The 16,419-nt window shown below is 36.3% G+C and overlaps 2 protein-coding genes across 8 annotated transcripts in view; one reads left to right on the top strand and one right to left on the bottom strand.

The window, feature by feature from the left end:
* The window catches only part of eps15l1b (epidermal growth factor receptor pathway substrate 15-like 1b), a 32,042-nt gene extending 23,577 nt beyond the window's left edge, over positions 1-8,465 (top strand). For 3 of the 7 annotated variants that reach the window (XM_052534580.1, XM_052534588.1, XM_052534572.1), the window contains exons 23-24: positions 3,271-3,395; positions 7,368-8,465. In XM_052534580.1, coding sequence (XP_052390540.1) covers positions 3,271-3,395; positions 7,368-7,514 — 272 coding nt within the window. In that variant the 3' untranslated portion in view covers positions 7,515-8,465. Of the gene's footprint in view, positions 1-3,270; positions 3,396-5,900; positions 5,918-7,367 lie in introns of all 7 variants that reach the window. The other 4 variants (XM_052534611.1, XM_052534602.1, XM_052534595.1 and 1 more) reach the window with 3 other exon arrangements.
* A 3,308-nt stretch (positions 8,466-11,773) lies between these two features.
* LOC127938133 (Krueppel-like factor 2) lies at positions 11,774-14,367 on the bottom strand. The gene is made up of 3 exons (XM_052534565.1): positions 14,030-14,367; positions 12,713-13,568; positions 11,774-12,629 (listed from the first exon to the last, which is right to left on the bottom strand). The coding sequence occupies exons 1-3, from the start codon at positions 14,096-14,098 to the stop codon at positions 12,454-12,456; spliced, it is 1,101 nt and encodes a 366-aa protein (XP_052390525.1). The 5' UTR covers positions 14,099-14,367; the 3' UTR covers positions 11,774-12,453.
* Positions 14,368-16,419: the final 2,052 nt, after the last annotated feature.

Here is a 16,419-nt window from a genome sequence, read left to right as displayed (position 1 = left end):
GAGTAAATGATGACAAAATTGAAATTTTGGGGTGATAATGGAGTAAATAAGGGTGTTTTTTTTCCATTAAGAGATTGCTTTGCTTTGTGTATTTGCAGGATTTGCATATGTGAAAAATTGTTTGTGTTTTCACATGTGCAAGTGTGTGTGTGTGTGTGTGTGTGTGTGTGGCCTTGATGAACCACATCCACATATAGAATGAGTGAATCCAGAATCACATCATCAAAGTCTGTTCTCTTCCTCTGTTTTGGTGCACACTGTGAATCTCTGTTTCCTGTGGCGCTATCAGCGGTGTAGAGGTTACCCGACCTTACACCTCTGTCACCATTTATACATTTAGCTGATGCTTTTATTCACACACCAGGAGTTAAACAAAGTGATTTGTGCTGCAAGATCTCAAATTGTTCAGATGGTGAAAGTACAGAGATTTTGTTGTTTGTTGTTGTTGTTGGATAAAACACTTTACAATAAGGTTGCAATTGTTTACATTAGTTGACTACATAAGCATGAACTAACAAAAAAAAAAAGCATTTGCTAATCTTACTTTATTTTCCAATTTTATTTTAACACTATATATTAAACTTCAGAAATAGAGCTTTGCAATTATTTATGTATATTTATGTGTGTGTGTGTTTAATGCATCTTTAAAGATTAAATAATAATTATATATATATATATATATATATATATATATATATATATATATATATATATATATATATATATACTTCATATTTATGTATAATTAAAATAAAAATATTTTTATTTCACATTTATTTTACAATTAAAATGTATGTAATATAAAATAAAAATTATTTCATCACAATCATTAATTTAATTAATCATTAATACAATATTTTTAAATGTCAAAATCAACAAAGAATTAATTACTAATTAAATAATTATATATAAATGTACTTAATAGTATGTATGTATGTATGTATAACTACAATTTATAAATTAGAAGATTAGATTTGATTTATAGTATATATATACTCGCACATAATGTAAGTGGAAATACTTATTATTTAATTAGCTTCCTTATTATTAATTTTTTTTTTTTTTTTGAAGTTTAAGTGTTCATATAAGCCCAAAAATAAATTTTATGTACATGCTATATATATCCAACCATATATAAAGAGCTCGGTGATACAGTGTATATTTTGTGACATTATAAACAATTAAGATGCATGATTAATCATTAATAATTCAAATAGATTTGCTATAGAGTAAGCAGTAGTTTACGTGAGTCAATGTGTTTGTATTAAAGGCTCAAATACAGTCTGAGATCAACATCTGAATTGAGTTTGTTTTGCACGTTGAGCTCCAGGCTTTGTCTCAAGCTCAGTGAAGTCCCCTCCAGCTCCAGCTTGTGTTCACGCTCGTAACGTCAGGACTGTCTGATGCGCAGGTGTTTACACTACTGCTGTGTTTATTACTGTAAGGGGCACAGAAAGGGCAAGGGTGCGGCGCTGGTAGTTTCACTACTATCTCTGAGTTAAGACAGAAAACAGCTCTTCCTCTCATGGCACACGAGGCCTGTGTGGTGGTGCGAGAGATATAGAGAAGTGAGTTCCTCTAAAGTTCGTGGTTCACACCCTTCCACTGAGCACCAGTGTTCCCACGGCTGGCTAAATATGTTTGTGCCAGGTTCTCACACGCCTCTGGAACTGTAAATACTGTACGCTTCTGATCTGTGTGACCCTTTGAAACTTCTCTTCACATCATTCATTTTCTAAGCCACTTTAATTCTCTGTTTTTCTTTTAATGCATTTCTTTTTCAGGTACAAAATCTGTATAGGTCACATTTTATCCTCGAGTTAAATAATTTTAGGACCATTTAAGTTTTTTTTGCATTGTGACATTTAAGCTATTTTATAAATTATTTTAGTTATTTTGCTAGTTTTTATTTTTTCCTGATTTGAGTGGTTTATTCTCAATAATGATGATGTAATTTTTGCATATTTTCTTTAAATCCCATTATAAAACAATTTTAAAGTGATTAAATTAACAAAAATAGTATTTTACAATTGAAATATATACCTAATTATGTATATTATACATAAATGCATGCATACAAAAAATGCATTAAAATAATTATTTGCATAATGAGTTATATTTTGTAAAAACACAACAATATAAAAAGCATTACTACTGGAATGTAGCATTTAAGATTTCCATTATAAGATTTACATTTCATTTTTTTTGGCCTACATTTTAATTTATTTTACAATTAAAATCTATATAATATAAAATACAATTAATATCATTATAATAATGAGTTTAATTGCATTTTTATTTATTGTCACTATCATTAGAACATCACAGTAATACCGTTTTTTATTATAAGAAACATTAAAACATATATTTTGCAATGAGAAATTCTATAATACAATTTACAATTAAAATTTTGCATTTAAATGTATTTTACAATCAAAAATTATAGTTTAATCATCTAAATAAAAAAATAAAAATTAATAAAGTATAATGCATTTAATTGCATATGTGTTTTTGCTGCTTGTTCTTGACAGGGTTTTTGAGATTCAGTAAATACTTCTCATATTTTGAAGAAATGAAACTTATGCAGTGGTTTTGATGCACAAAAAAAATGTATGAAGAAAATGTATCTAATAGAAATATTATTATTTACTATACATATTTATTTATTATAAATAATAAATACTTATTATAAAATTATTATTCAGCAATTTATACAGTGTATTATAATTTATTTAAATATATTTATTTCATGCAATAGCAAATATAATTAATACAAATTTTAAATAATCAATAATGTACTATTTTACTGTAATATTTGGGGTTTTGCATGTTAATATATTGAATAGTTGAGTCTGAAATGCTGCTGAACTCTTGTGGATTTTTATATTTTGTTTTCTTGATTGCTGTCACTTTTTTTCTTCCACAAATCAAGGGTGTCCTTCATCTTCATCACCTTCGAATCACTTTGTGAAGGTCTTGTTCATCCAAATTATTACAGAATTTGGAGAAAAGCAACTGGACTACATTTATTATAGTATATTCATTCATATATTATATATTATTATATAATAAATAGCCGATCATTAGAGCTTATATTTGATTAAATGTTTGGTCACATCATATGAGATCCACTGTTATCAGAGAAATACATTTCAGCTGCTTTTAACTGAATTCAACAACACTTTTTTTATGAATTTACTGATCTTTTCTTGTTCCTGAACTGCTCTGTTGGTGTTTGGGGGTCATCTTTGTTTTCTTTGACACTTTCAGGGAAGAATAGCGGTTCAGGGGTACATAGTCAAGGGTTTGGTGCTCCAGCTGTTCGAAAGACACAACCCGTCTCCTCGTCCTCGACGTTACCGTCTGCGGTTAACCCGTCCTCAGCGTTTAGAGCTGTAAGTCCAGTGTGATGTCGTCTGATCATCTCTGTCTAGCTACTTCCTGTTGTCTTAATGTGTAGTTGCATCCGCTTCATCCGCTTCATCCCGACATGTGCCATCGCTGCTTCTTGCGCTGCTGTTTTGCCGTTGTCCTGCGCACGCTGATGCCAGAATCATGCCACGCTTTACACCGCTGTAAGATTTGCTTACGATGTGCTCACCCTCAATCCATCCGAGTTTGTTTCGTCATCAGATTTGGAGAAAAGTAGCATTGCATCACTTGCTCACCAAAGGATGCTCTGCAGTGAATGGGTGCCGTCAGAATGAGAGCTGATAAAAACATCACAATAATCCACACCAGTTGATATCTGTAAACGAATACAGCATTAAGACGTTTTTTAATGTTTAACTGTGCATAATCTATATTAAGTGAACAAGTGGTCTGAATCAGGAGAGAAATCTGCTCGTATTTCAGTCACCAGAAGCGACTGCTTTTAAGTTAAAACGTCTTAATGCTGGATTTGTTTCAGCTTTTGTCTTCTCCAGATGTTCACTGATGGACTGGAGTGCTGTGGATTATTGTGATGTTTTTATCAGACTCTCATTCTGACGGCACCCATTCACTGCAGAGCATCCACTGATGACACACTGATGAAATGCTACATTTCTCCAAATCTGATGCAGAAACTCATTTTCATCAAATGTTAATTATTCCTTTAAAATGACAATACATAACTTTTTCACCCTCATGTTGTTCTAAACTTGTACAGGTCAGAAGTTCATTCAAATTGTGCACTATAATGTCTTTGCTAAGAAATGCTTTCAGAACACACTTCAATGGTGCTTTTTTGGAGCGACATGAAAACATGATTAATCTGTAGTTTAAGGATTTTTAAACTGATGATGCAGCAAGAGGAAGTTCTGTGGTGGAACCGATCCTTTGTGACCGTTTGATTTCAGCCAAACCTTTGATTTCATGCGAACTGGACTCAAGAACAAACATGGGTCATTCTCAGACTCCGGTAATATTTATGACCCTCCGTCTTTTTAAAGTTAGTTCAACACAATGTAATAACCTTTTCAAGTCTGTGGAACAAAAAATAGTTCTGAATTTCATAAAAACAGTAAGACCAATGATGCATAAAATTCTGCAGACGAAACATCATTTACACACCGTATTCTCCGGACTATAAGTTGCACTTTTCTTCATAGTTTGGCTGGTCCTGCGACTTATAGTGAGGTGCGACTTATTTATCAAAATTAATTTGACATGAACCGAGAGAAATGAACCAAGAGAAAACATTACCGTCTCCAGCCGCCAGAGGGCGCTCTATGCTGCTCAGTTCTCCTGTAGTCTACACTGAAGACATAGAGCGCCCTCTTGCGGCTGGAGACGGTAATGTTTTCTCTTAGTTCTAAATAAATGCGACTTATAGTCCAGTGCGACTTATGTTTTTTTCCTCATCATGACGTATTTTTGGACTGATGCGACATATACTCAGGTGCGACTTATAGTCCGAAAAATACGGTAGTTTATATTCAGTATTCAGTAATCTGATTAGAATCGGTAAGAGCTGTTTGGTGTTTATTAAGCATGCATCATAGTAATTTTCACACATCTTCAGACCGTGGCATCCATAACAGACTTGAATATTAAAAATAAGTGTATTTGTCTTACCCCAATAGTTGTTTATTGTTTTAGACAGTGCATTTGATGCATGCATTTGATTTATGCTTTGAATAACACAATTTGCAACGAAGGCACAAAAATCAATTGTATTCCAGATAGATTCTCTAAAAGCAGGTCTGATTTGTTTTAGGACGTCTAAAGGTTTCTTCACTGGTTTCTGCAACAACTTTAGCACCATCTTTCCTGTGCAATATTATTTTCTTTGACTCAATCATTACATAATTTAGAAACAGCTTATGAAAACTCCTTATGCATGAATACCCATGACTCTCGTGGTGAGAATAAAACTTTAGGATCATTTTAAATGCTCTTTCATATTCTTGAAGTACATTAAAGTGACCTTACAAAAACTCATCATGACAATATGACCTCAGAATGACACTTTGGTCTAGAAAAGTGAGAAGCTTTTACAAAAGCACTTCCTGTTTTCTGACACGTAGTAGCAACTTGTTTCACCACAGTGTCACAGTTACTTTACATTGTTTTTGCATATGTTTATACCTTATATATATTTGTATTTTTTGAATAAATGAATTAAATCAGTGGAATTAAGTACTACAGAACTTTTGAAGTATCCTTGCTTAAGTGTTATGCACAACCTTATTATTTCATATCAGGAGTAAACAGTTTAGTAGAATTGAACTTTAATAGTTAAACGCGTCAAATCCAGGTCATCTGGGCCAAAAGTGGCTCGTTTGACCTGAATGCACCCGGTGTTGCATGGCGTCTGTGCTGTGCTGATGCAGTTTGCATGTTGCATGAGGCTTTGTGTTGTGTATGCCGTGCTGCTTGTGTCTTCAGAGCTGTGCTGTAATTTGTCTTTCTCCCAGGCACTGAACACACAAAGGTAAGGTGAAACACAAGTCTGTCGACCACATCTGAGCTGCTGCATGTGTTTGTCAACAATTAAACACCTGCTCCACCCTGCGTGCACACAAACCCTGTATATTGAAGCTCTTTAAAAGAGCGGCAGCAAATGTAAGACCAGCTGACCAACCACAGTGGGAAAAGAGCAAACAGTTTGTGATTGATTCAAGTTTTAGTTTGCATTGTGTGTAATAGGAAGTACAGTATTTAGACAGAAATTGCACTTAGTGTCTGAATGCATTTGCATTAATTAATTAATGCATTTAGACACTTTTATCCAAAGCGACTTACAGTGCATTCATGCTAACCTTTTTAACCTAACATGTGTTCCCTGGGATTCGAACCCACAACCTTGTGATGCTAATGCAATGCTCTACCACTTGAGCTACAGAACAGTAGATGCATTTAATGTAAAATAGCACACTTAAAAGTAGTGGAAAGGAAAAAGGTTTTTTTTAACTAAATGCATTTCATTCCCTGTGTGTTCGGTCACTGGTAACTTACATTTGATGGAAACCAAAGGCTTCACAGCGTTTGGTTGTTTTCATGGCTGTTGATCTCTGCTTGCACTACAGATGATATAAATGATAATCGGTGTGTTTTTGACCAATAAAAAAAATTACATCAGATCAGATGTTATATAATTTTGCACACATGTGCATGTGAAATGAGTGATTTTATATTCTCCCTGTTATGTGATTTGATATGAGGGCTGGGCTATATATATATATATTCAGTAGTCACAATGTGTTCATGATGTTTTTAATGGTGGTGTAAAATTAAGCAATGTTTTATTCGGCTATTAAATAGGGCTGCATGATTTAATCCAAACATAATAAGAATCATGCACTTATAAACCAAAGAGAAGCATTAAAGGGGCATGGACTGCCATTTGTGATTATTTTGCACTGTTCTCACAGATCAACATAATGTTGACAGATGGACTCTGCTGTGATTTAGATTAAAAATGCATAAATACAAAGTACATATCCGTAATAACAGGCAAAGCAACTGCGATCACGTAATAAAAACAGTTCCTCACACTTGTGTGTTGCGACATTACCGTCGGATCCAATGTAGTCTCACAACATCGTCTATTAATTTTAATCTTTCTGAAAATCCTGTCGAATTGTGCCTGGTTTATAAACGAATCCACAGTGAAAGCAGATGAACAAAAGACCAGTTTCCCCTCAAATCATGCAGCGCTACTTATTCCTGTAGTTGTTTATTTTTCAAATTAAACATGTTGAATCTACGAATTAATGTCTGTTTAAATGCATAATGCAAATGCATAAATATCAAGATCGTTCCGGATGAGAGATGTCAATATATATATGCTTCCGTTATATATATCGCCCAGCCCTCCAGTGATGCATTCTGCTGTGTGCGTGTGATGAATTGTAGTTTCTGTGGTTTATTTTCCGGTTCAGTTCGGAAGTGAGACGGAGCAGCTGGAGTGGGCCAAACGCGAGAGCCAGAGAGAGGAGGCGGAGCGACTCCGCAGGCTCCGCCTACAAGAACAGCTGGACCTGGAACTGGCTCTGGCTCTCAGTCGAGCTGAAATGCCCAGAACATGACGCTGCTAGGTTTATGATTCAATCCTTCAACTTTCAGATGAAGCTTCTTCCCCAATCACACGCTCTTCCTGAAGATCTCTCTCAGGTTTGCTGTGACGATCACTGAACCAATGAAGTACAACAAAACCAAAGGCTATAGTTACAGATCCACTTATAAAATGCACAGAATACTTAACCACTGAGTTATGCTTTATGAATATTATATACAGCTTCACCAAATACTGTAGGACCAGTCAGACTCCAGTGCTTCATTAGTTTGATTACGATCAACTTTATACAACTCTAAACCAGACGTTTGATTTATTAAGAGGGATTAATTATTAAATGCATGACATTTAGTTGCCGTCAGCCCACTTTATGATCATATATGATGTCTGTATTTACATAATCAATGCATTCCCGAATCTCATTTGCCCTCCAGATACTGTTAAATATAACGAGTTCGAAGCATGAAGATCAAATGAAGCATATTCTTTATTCTTGAACCTGTTTTTATTTGGGTTTTGTGCTGTTCACATGGGAGAGAGATGATGTGAGCTGTATTTTTAAGAGTTTAACCCTTTAAAGCTTGATCAGATCCTCTAGATGACACCGGATCACACAAACCAGCACTGCCCACTTTCATGTGGTTTTAACCCTTTCCCTGCCTTTTCTTGAAGCACATGTTGCCTTGAAGTGTAGCCTTATACTGTATTTCGAGCTTGTTCTTTTTATGCATTCATATATTTATTGTATCTGTGATACTTTACCGTAAAATTAGCAGGTTTTGGGTTTTTTATATGCTAGAGAAGGAAATTCTGGTGTTTATATGGGTTTGATTTTTGATCATTTTGAAGATTCTGTTGAACTTGTGTTTTTATGTGTTTTGGTTCTTTCGTGGAAAAAGGTTAAAAATGATTTTAGTGTGCTGCTTTTCAATGTTTTAATAAATGTCAAACATATTTATCTGAATATAGTATAAAGTTTTTTTTTTCTTTAAACAAATCTACATTTTATTATAATGGATTATTTTATTATTTCTGTTATAAATATTATTAAAGTGTGTGTAGGTGTAAATATATATATATACACACACACACACACACACACACACACATATATATATATATATATCTATATATATATATATATATATATAATTTATTTATATATTCGTACATATATTTAGATTTTTAATTAATGTATATTTTAAAGAATATAAAAACCTTATCAAACCTTACCAAATATTTTTATTTTAAATTTTGGATATTTAATATTTAGACATTAGATATTTATGCATATACGCTTTTTTTTTTACAAAATTTTATGCATCTTATTGCATTGAAGGTTTACAGTTGATCAGTTCATGCATTCACTGGATACTGAACCCATGACATTGGTGTTGTAAGATCTACATGATCTGGATTATAACTTTGAATTGAAAGACGTGAAATTAAGCAGCTGCAGTCTTCAATATCTGCTTTTAAAATTTCTCTGTTAATAGGTTACCGATCAGATCTATGAGCACCTGCTACACTTCATATCTACTCATCTTCATGTTCGAGGCATCTAGAAACTGAGCCTAACTACTTCTATTCATGCAAAATCAAGCGTGCGTTGTACTTGTCCTGCTGTGCGGCTCTAATGATGGATGAGCGCCCTGTACATCAAGATGTTCGACATCAATGAGACTCTTCTGCAAGGTCTATCAGACGTTTGTCTTTTGCAAATGCTCTGTGAACGGCTTCAGCAATTTGCTGTTTTTCCTGGATCTGTCGAGTAACACAAGCTTCAAGAATGAAGCTCGAGCTCAAGAAAGATTGAGATCTAAGTGTGAAAATAATTTGACAGCTGCGTGAATTTTAGCTTCGGTATGTTAATTACCCCCATTCGGAATAACAGGAAATTCTTCTGCGAGCTTTTATTTACTGAAGGCTGCTGAAAGAGCTGATTTTAAGATGGACAAATGAGAAGGGCTCAGGTGACCGAGCTCTTAACTCATTTGTGTTTTTCTTGCTCTCGATCGCTCACCTACTGAACCGTCCACACGTGCGCTTGGTTTAGAGGCCTTCCAGACATTCTTGTCCAGTTTGGAGTTAGTTGTGGTTTTAGTGCTGAGTGGATGTGTTCAGAACAGCACACTACTGCCATAAACTTGTAAAGCGGTTTGGAGTTTGACCTTTGTTTTCCAGTTTGAAATCTAATTTATAGTTATGTTTCACCATTCTGTTTTTATCTCACAATTTAGAACTCACAGTTCTGACTTTCACATTATTCTGATTTAACATCTCACAATTCTGACTTTTTCCCCTCAGAGTTCTAAATTTGTATCTTACAATTCCGTTTTTTTTTCTCAGAATTCTAAGTTTGTATCTCAAAATTCTGACTTCTTTCACAATTCTTGAGTTTATTTCTCACAATTCTGGCGTCTCTTCATGCAGTTCTGAGTTTAGATCTCACAATTCTAGATATAAGCTCATAATAGTGATTTTTTTTTATCCCATGGTAGAAACAAGCTTCCATACTTTTTTATAATCAGACTGGCGAAAGTGAAGTAATTTTTACACAAAATTGATTTAAAATTCAACATTATTGTATTAATCTGTATGATGACTAGACGTAAATTCAGTGTTTTGTTTAAAAAAGTGTCTTTGCATATTTTTTCATTGTTTTAAAAACAACTAATAGACTAGTTTTTGTATACAAGGGGATCTTTCCTTCTACTTTGAATTCTGTTGAATTGCAGTAATCACAGTAAACAGCCCTTAAATTAGCTTTGCACTGAAGGGGAAAAAGAGAAGCTTGTTTTTTTCTGTTTATGTCAGATTGGTAGTAAAAGTTACTATCATCAGCACACAAAAGTGAAATGAGATTTCTGCTTCACTTCACCGAGTTGCTAATAATAGTCGGGATCACATTTCTTCTTTTTGTTGAATTTGCATAAAAGGGAACTCTAGTGCTGTTTTCACACATTATTCACCAAAGCAGAACAAGTTCAGCTCCTGGAAAACAAAAGCACAGAGTTGGATGCTTTATTTAGACATTCAGTTGGAATTTCATATACGTTGTATGCACATAACTGATACATAAATTATATTACATTTTTATCTAGAATTTTCATTTATATTTTTGAATGTTTTTATAATATATATATATATATATATATATAGATAGATAGATAGATAGATAGATGTAGATAGATATGGAACTTTTTTTTTAATAATATATGAATATGAATTTTTAATATAGAATTTTCATTTTATTTTTTTGTACTGTATTTTTATGCTTTTAAGCACTTTTTGACACTTTAGACACTACACATTCAATAAGAATTAAATATAATTTTAGATTTTAATATATTTTTATGCTATGTAAGTGACATATATATATATATATATATATATATATATATATATATATATATATATATATATATATATATATATATATATATATGTGTGTGTGTGTGTGTGTGTGTGTGTGTGTGTGTGTGTGTGGGCGCGCTTTCTGATTTATATTAAGTATGCAAATCATGTTTACAAATTTATTTATATATATATATATATATATGTGTGTGTGTGTGTGTGTGTGTGTGTGTATATATATATATATATGTATGTTTGTTGTATTTATATATAATTTTTATTTTTATATAGATGAACTGGACCATATCTAAAACATTTATCTCAATGTAAATTTCTCTTGATTCTAAAATATACAAAATTAGTAAAAATATACCACGTGTAGCTGTATCTATTTTTTGTATTTATACAAGAATATTTTTCTTGTCTTTCTGTCTCAACGCAAAACCAGCTGATGCTAAACAAATATTTTAATAAAATATGCAGATTTGGGATTTTGTCTTGCACGTTGGACATCAAAGTGGCCCTGGAGTCTCTTTGATGTCCGTGTCTTCTCTGGAGTCTGGGACCTTCAGTCGTGAGCCGAGCGCCCCTCCGTCCAGACGGATCTAAATTCTCTCTCTGTAATTATGTAAATGTAGTGTTTGTATTTATAGGCAGAAGCCACAGGCTGCTGGCCTCAACCTGACGCAGCTGGAAAGCATCTTGGTCTAAACTATAATACCCGACTCCACCAGCTTGAGTGGGGGTTCAAGAATAGCACTCGTGAGACGTCCCTCGCTCGCCATAAACCTCTCCATTTTCTGGAGACTTCGTTTTCCAGTGGCTTCAAAGGAGCCCGTAATAAAAGACTACCAGCCGACGTCCAATAGGTCAGACTGAACATGACAGGCAAAGACAAGAGACCTGATGAATATATATATTCAAATTTAGTTTAATATTTACAATAAATACAGTACTTACAATATAAAATGCATGTACACAATCTTATAAAACCCCAGGACCTCAAGCCCTAGAGCATACGGTGCAACGAGAAACAATACGTTTAAAAAGAAATGCAAACACATTTGAACCCACAGCTCTGTTTGTTGCATAGTAGCAAGGCAGTTTCAGGAGCAAAACATTGTCGTTGTGCATTTTACAATTTACATTAGAAAACTGGAGGTTTGCTAGTCATCAGGCTTTGCACTTTTTCGTTGCTTCGGAAAGAAACCGTTAAACATACAAGCTGTCTCCCGATCGGACACAGATTCATAGGACCAGCCCTTCAGGATGCTTTTTACCCCAAAAAAGGCATTTAAAAGAGCTCTGCTTAATCTATGTAGTACCAGCTACTTGTTTTAAAAAAGTACACTCGTAAAAATAAAGGTTCTTTTTTTTTTTTGGCATCGACGATTCAATAAAGAACCTTCTACATCAATGGAACCTTTCCAAGGTTCTATATATAGTGGAAAAAGTTCTTCTTTCTTTTAAGAACTGATCACTGAAAGGTTCCGAAAATTCCTTTTGGAACCTTTATTTTTAAGAGTGTATGATGATGTATTTCTTTATGTTTTAAGTCATTAAATAAGGCAGTTGTGTGGTTGTGGATCCAGGCTTCACAGGTGTCTCTTCATGTGCAGTGCCAGGTGGTCGGAGCGGGAGAATGCACGCTCACACAGGTGACACTGGAACGGCCGGATCCCCGTGTGTTTGCGGAAATGACGCGTCAGCTCGTCGGAGCGGGCGAATTTCCATCCGCATCCCTCCCAGTTGCAGTGGTACGGTTTCTCACCTGATGATGCAAAGCCATGTGATTAGTTTTATTGGTTGCAAAACACAAATGCATGTTACAGACAAACTCAAACGTGTTCTTACCGGTGTGGGTTCGGTGATGCGCCTTCAAATGCGAGCTCTTGGTGTACGTCTTGCCGCAGCCGGCGTAGGTGCAGGTGTGTGTCGCCGTGCGCTTCCTCGGCCAGGTGCGTCGTCCCCGCTTGGGTTTGGACTCTATTAGATCCATCGGGGAGGACGGAGGAGTCAGAAGAGCTCTTTGCATGTTGGGTTGCATGCCCATGGTGTCCTCGAACATGCCGAACTGGTGCTGTGTCGTGTACGGGATCTGCATTTGAGTGTAAGCCGGAGGCGAGTGATGGAAAGCCTGCGGAAATGCAGACGGGTGCAGATGGGAGTTATCCGGACTCAACGGAGGCGTCATATTCCCAGTCGCCTGTGGAGAAACAGCCAGTCTGGGTTGCTCGAAAGACATCATGCATGAAACGTTGCCCTCTTGTTTGATTTTTTGGCAGCTCTGCGGCACCATGCCCATCACCGGCCCGTAACCGTCCATTGGTGGCTCCACTTTGATATCAACAAAGTCCTGTCTAGGGAACGAGTTGACGATGAATCTTCCCTGAATGGCGCCGTCGTAGCAGCTGTCCATGTCGGATCTCAGAAGCTCGGCCATGAGGCTGTTGGAGTACGGCGGAGGAGGAGCGCTGCATTGCTCCGGAGGAACATACGCTCCCGTCGAGTACATGCCGCAGGGCTCCGCGTGCGAGACGAACTCGGCTCCCGCCTCTAGGGGTCCCGTTGTGTTGGCCAGGATAAACTCCAGGTCCAAATAATTACTCAGATCCTCCTCATCCTTGCGGCCACGACAAGTGTCCATATTCTGTGCCACGTTGAGCAGAGAGCAGCCGCTCAGTGGTTTGTCCTCCTCACATTTCCACCTCTGCAACAAAATCAAAGGTGCTTAGTATTCAAACACTGTCATATGGTTTTGCATGACTCATTTTGAAAGCACTTCACATTTGACATGACTCTGTATCTTCGTCTCTTTTTAAGAACTTTCTTATTCATATATATATAAATGCGCGTGTGTTTGTGTGTGTATGTACGCACACATATATGCATACACGCATACATAGGCAAGTAAACTATGCTCGTTATACATGTGTGTGTGTGTATATATATAAGACATATAAAAAACTAGACGTGTTCATTCCCCGATGTGTATTTTCAATATTCTATCTAGTACAAACAAGTGGAAAATCAATATTTTCGTTTAGGTTTTTTTGTATTGCTTCTGCGGTTTTAACCACTCTGAGGTCTGGTGTCCCGCGTTACCCAAATTCCCCTTAATTCACCCTAGTTTCACCAGTTACACGTGCACGAAAAGTGTCAAATACTTACATCCTCCCAGAGTTTCTCCTTCTGGTTTGCAAACGTTGAAATCGAAGGCAAAAGGCAATGTAAAGCCATTTCCGAGACGCGTATCGAGTTGTGATTATCTTCTGTACTGTTGCACTTGCTCGTGGACAGATGTCAAACTGCGCTGCGCTTTTCCCTCGAGTGAACTTCCAAAGTCATGAACAAAGTGTGTCTGGCAGGAGCGCCTCCTACCTAATAAATACTTCTCCTGGACCAATTGTGTGAGCGGAGGAAACTGCGTTCAGAGTTCCCAAATTTACTCGGTATATAAGTCACCGTGCGCTCTCTCTACAGGTCTCCAGTCTCTCAGTGTCGGACAGCGCGCTCCGGCGCTTTTAAGCGCGTGATGACGCGCGCTCCCCTCCCCTCGCGGGGGCGCGGCCGAGAGGAGGCGGTCACTACAATCATCTGTGTAGTACACACACACAACTGTTACCAAGGCGTTTCAACAAAAGCTCGAAATGATCCAAGTGTAATTCCAGTCTCCAAACAGCCGTCATTCACCCATGCGTAATTTAGACTCCAAATATACGCGCTTTCCAATGAAAGCAAGTGACTGCACAATGAGGTTACATTTAGAGAAGTCAAATAAAGTTGTTTTTGCATGCTGATCTGGTCATTTTCTGTACAATAGATTAGTAGGTGATCCAAAAGTCAACTAGCTCTCCCTGTCATTATATATACATAGACTTGGGTGGGATGCTATAAAAGGTAAATGAGGTGCGCTCGATTACACAAGTGTCATTTATTGTAAAGAAAGCAAAACATCTGAAGAAAACTAGTTTGTATGGTTTGAAATGATAAAAACCAAATCTAGTTTTTTTGTTTGTGTGTGGTTAGTGGAGGATGGTGACAGTTGACTGCACCTTGTGTAAGCTTTACTTTATACATTTACTAAAAACCTCTATAATTGTTTGCGGGGCTTTAAAGCCGATCTAGAAATGAATACTTAAAAACATGTGTCAGTCAATCAATGCTTGAATAGACCTAGTCTGACATGCAAACAACTAGTCTGTTTACATTTACATTTATGCATTTAGCAGGCGCTTTTATCCACAGCGACTTACAGTGCATTCAGGATATACTTAAATGTTTTTTTAGCAGTATGTATAAAAAATATCAAAAATCACAAGACAAGAAAATCATAAAGTGTGTCATTTATCCGTGCATTTTTATCACTTGTCACCTATAGGCGTGCGTGCGTGCGTGCGTGTGTGTGTTATTTTACCAGAGATCTAAATATAAAAAATAAAAATAAAAACACAGATCTTTTTCTCCTCAGGTCTCATCTCAGGTATTGTCACGAACGCAGCATGAGCGCTGGAGTTTGACCGTGTTTACTGTAGTAAGGCTTTCATTGGGTGATTAATGTGAATGCGCGAGGCAGTGCGCGCGCTCAGAAGCGCTTTCTCATGATGATGGCGCGCGCAGCGGGTTTGTCTAAACGCGGACAGCAGGCGCCAGTCTCACCTGAGCTGCTGACTCTCTCCTCTCAGATCTTAGCCTGCCTTTTCGCCTCATTCAGGTGTAAATGCAGGGGGATGAACGGCTGGAATGCTGATGGTGGCTGGGAATTCCTGGCCTTTCTTTAGCAGCCATTAGTTTCGTTAATGATGTCCCGAGTGTTTGCAGCACGCGAGAGCCATCATGAAAGAAAACTGACAGGGAAAGAACATCTGGACAGGTTACTTAGGTTAACATCTGAAAATACACAGTTGGTTCATGCACTTTGCGTACAACACTATGGTATTAAAATGTTATCCACATGGTTATACAGTGGCTCTTTTTATTGTACAAAATGCATGCTGTTACTGAGGTTAATTTATATAAATCATTAATGTTGAGAAAGCATCGGAGACATGCCTTTTTAGATCTTTTGTTGTAAGAGGTACTTTATTGTGGTATATTTATGAATTTGAGTACCATGCCTATATTATAGTACCATAATAAGGCCTCGAAAAACCAGCACTTAAAAGAGTACCATGGTAAATTTCAGAAGAAACGTAAAAGCATGGTCCTTTTTGTAACACTTTAAACCCGGAAACCTTTCTGAATTAAATAATGTGAAATAGTAAGTCATATTGCGTTGACCTCTTGACCTCAGAGTTTCATCACTAGAGTTTATAGTAGCTCATAACAGTCATGAGTCTGATAAAGCGCTCAGATATGCATATGTTCCCTCATTGTCTACGTGCTCTTTGTGTTGAATGAGAATGAGTCTGGGATATTTCTAATCTCCTTAGTCATGCAATCTCAATGGAAATTAAAGGTGGCTCACCGGTTTCACATAATCTGTTATGTAAACTAGAGTTTCCTGTGCTTCTAGTTTGATATAAAAAAATTCATTCAGAATTAAGTGCATGCCAAATGCA

The sequence above is a fragment of the Carassius gibelio genome, chromosome A2 (genome assembly GCF_023724105.1).
Source record: "Carassius gibelio isolate Cgi1373 ecotype wild population from Czech Republic chromosome A2, carGib1.2-hapl.c, whole genome shotgun sequence".
In the NCBI taxonomy this organism is placed as follows: Eukaryota; Metazoa; Chordata; class Actinopteri; order Cypriniformes; family Cyprinidae; genus Carassius; species Carassius gibelio.
The sequence above is the reverse complement of the archived record's forward strand: the minus strand, read 5'-3'. Positions and strand labels throughout refer to the sequence as shown.

Excerpts from the sequence above, each read along its gene's own strand:
- LOC127938133 (XM_052534565.1), bottom strand. The coding sequence starts at position 14,098 with ATGGCTTTACATTGCCTTTTGCCTTCGATTTCAACGTTTGCAAACCAG. Across the intron at positions 13,569-14,029 it reads AGGAGAAACTCTGGGAGGAT|AGGTGGAAATGTGAGGAGGA; the intron begins GTAAGTATTTGA and ends ATTTTGTTGCAG. Across the intron at positions 12,630-12,712 it reads GCATCACCGAACCCACACCG|GTGAGAAACCGTACCACTGC; the intron begins GTAAGAACACGT and ends TTGCATCATCAG.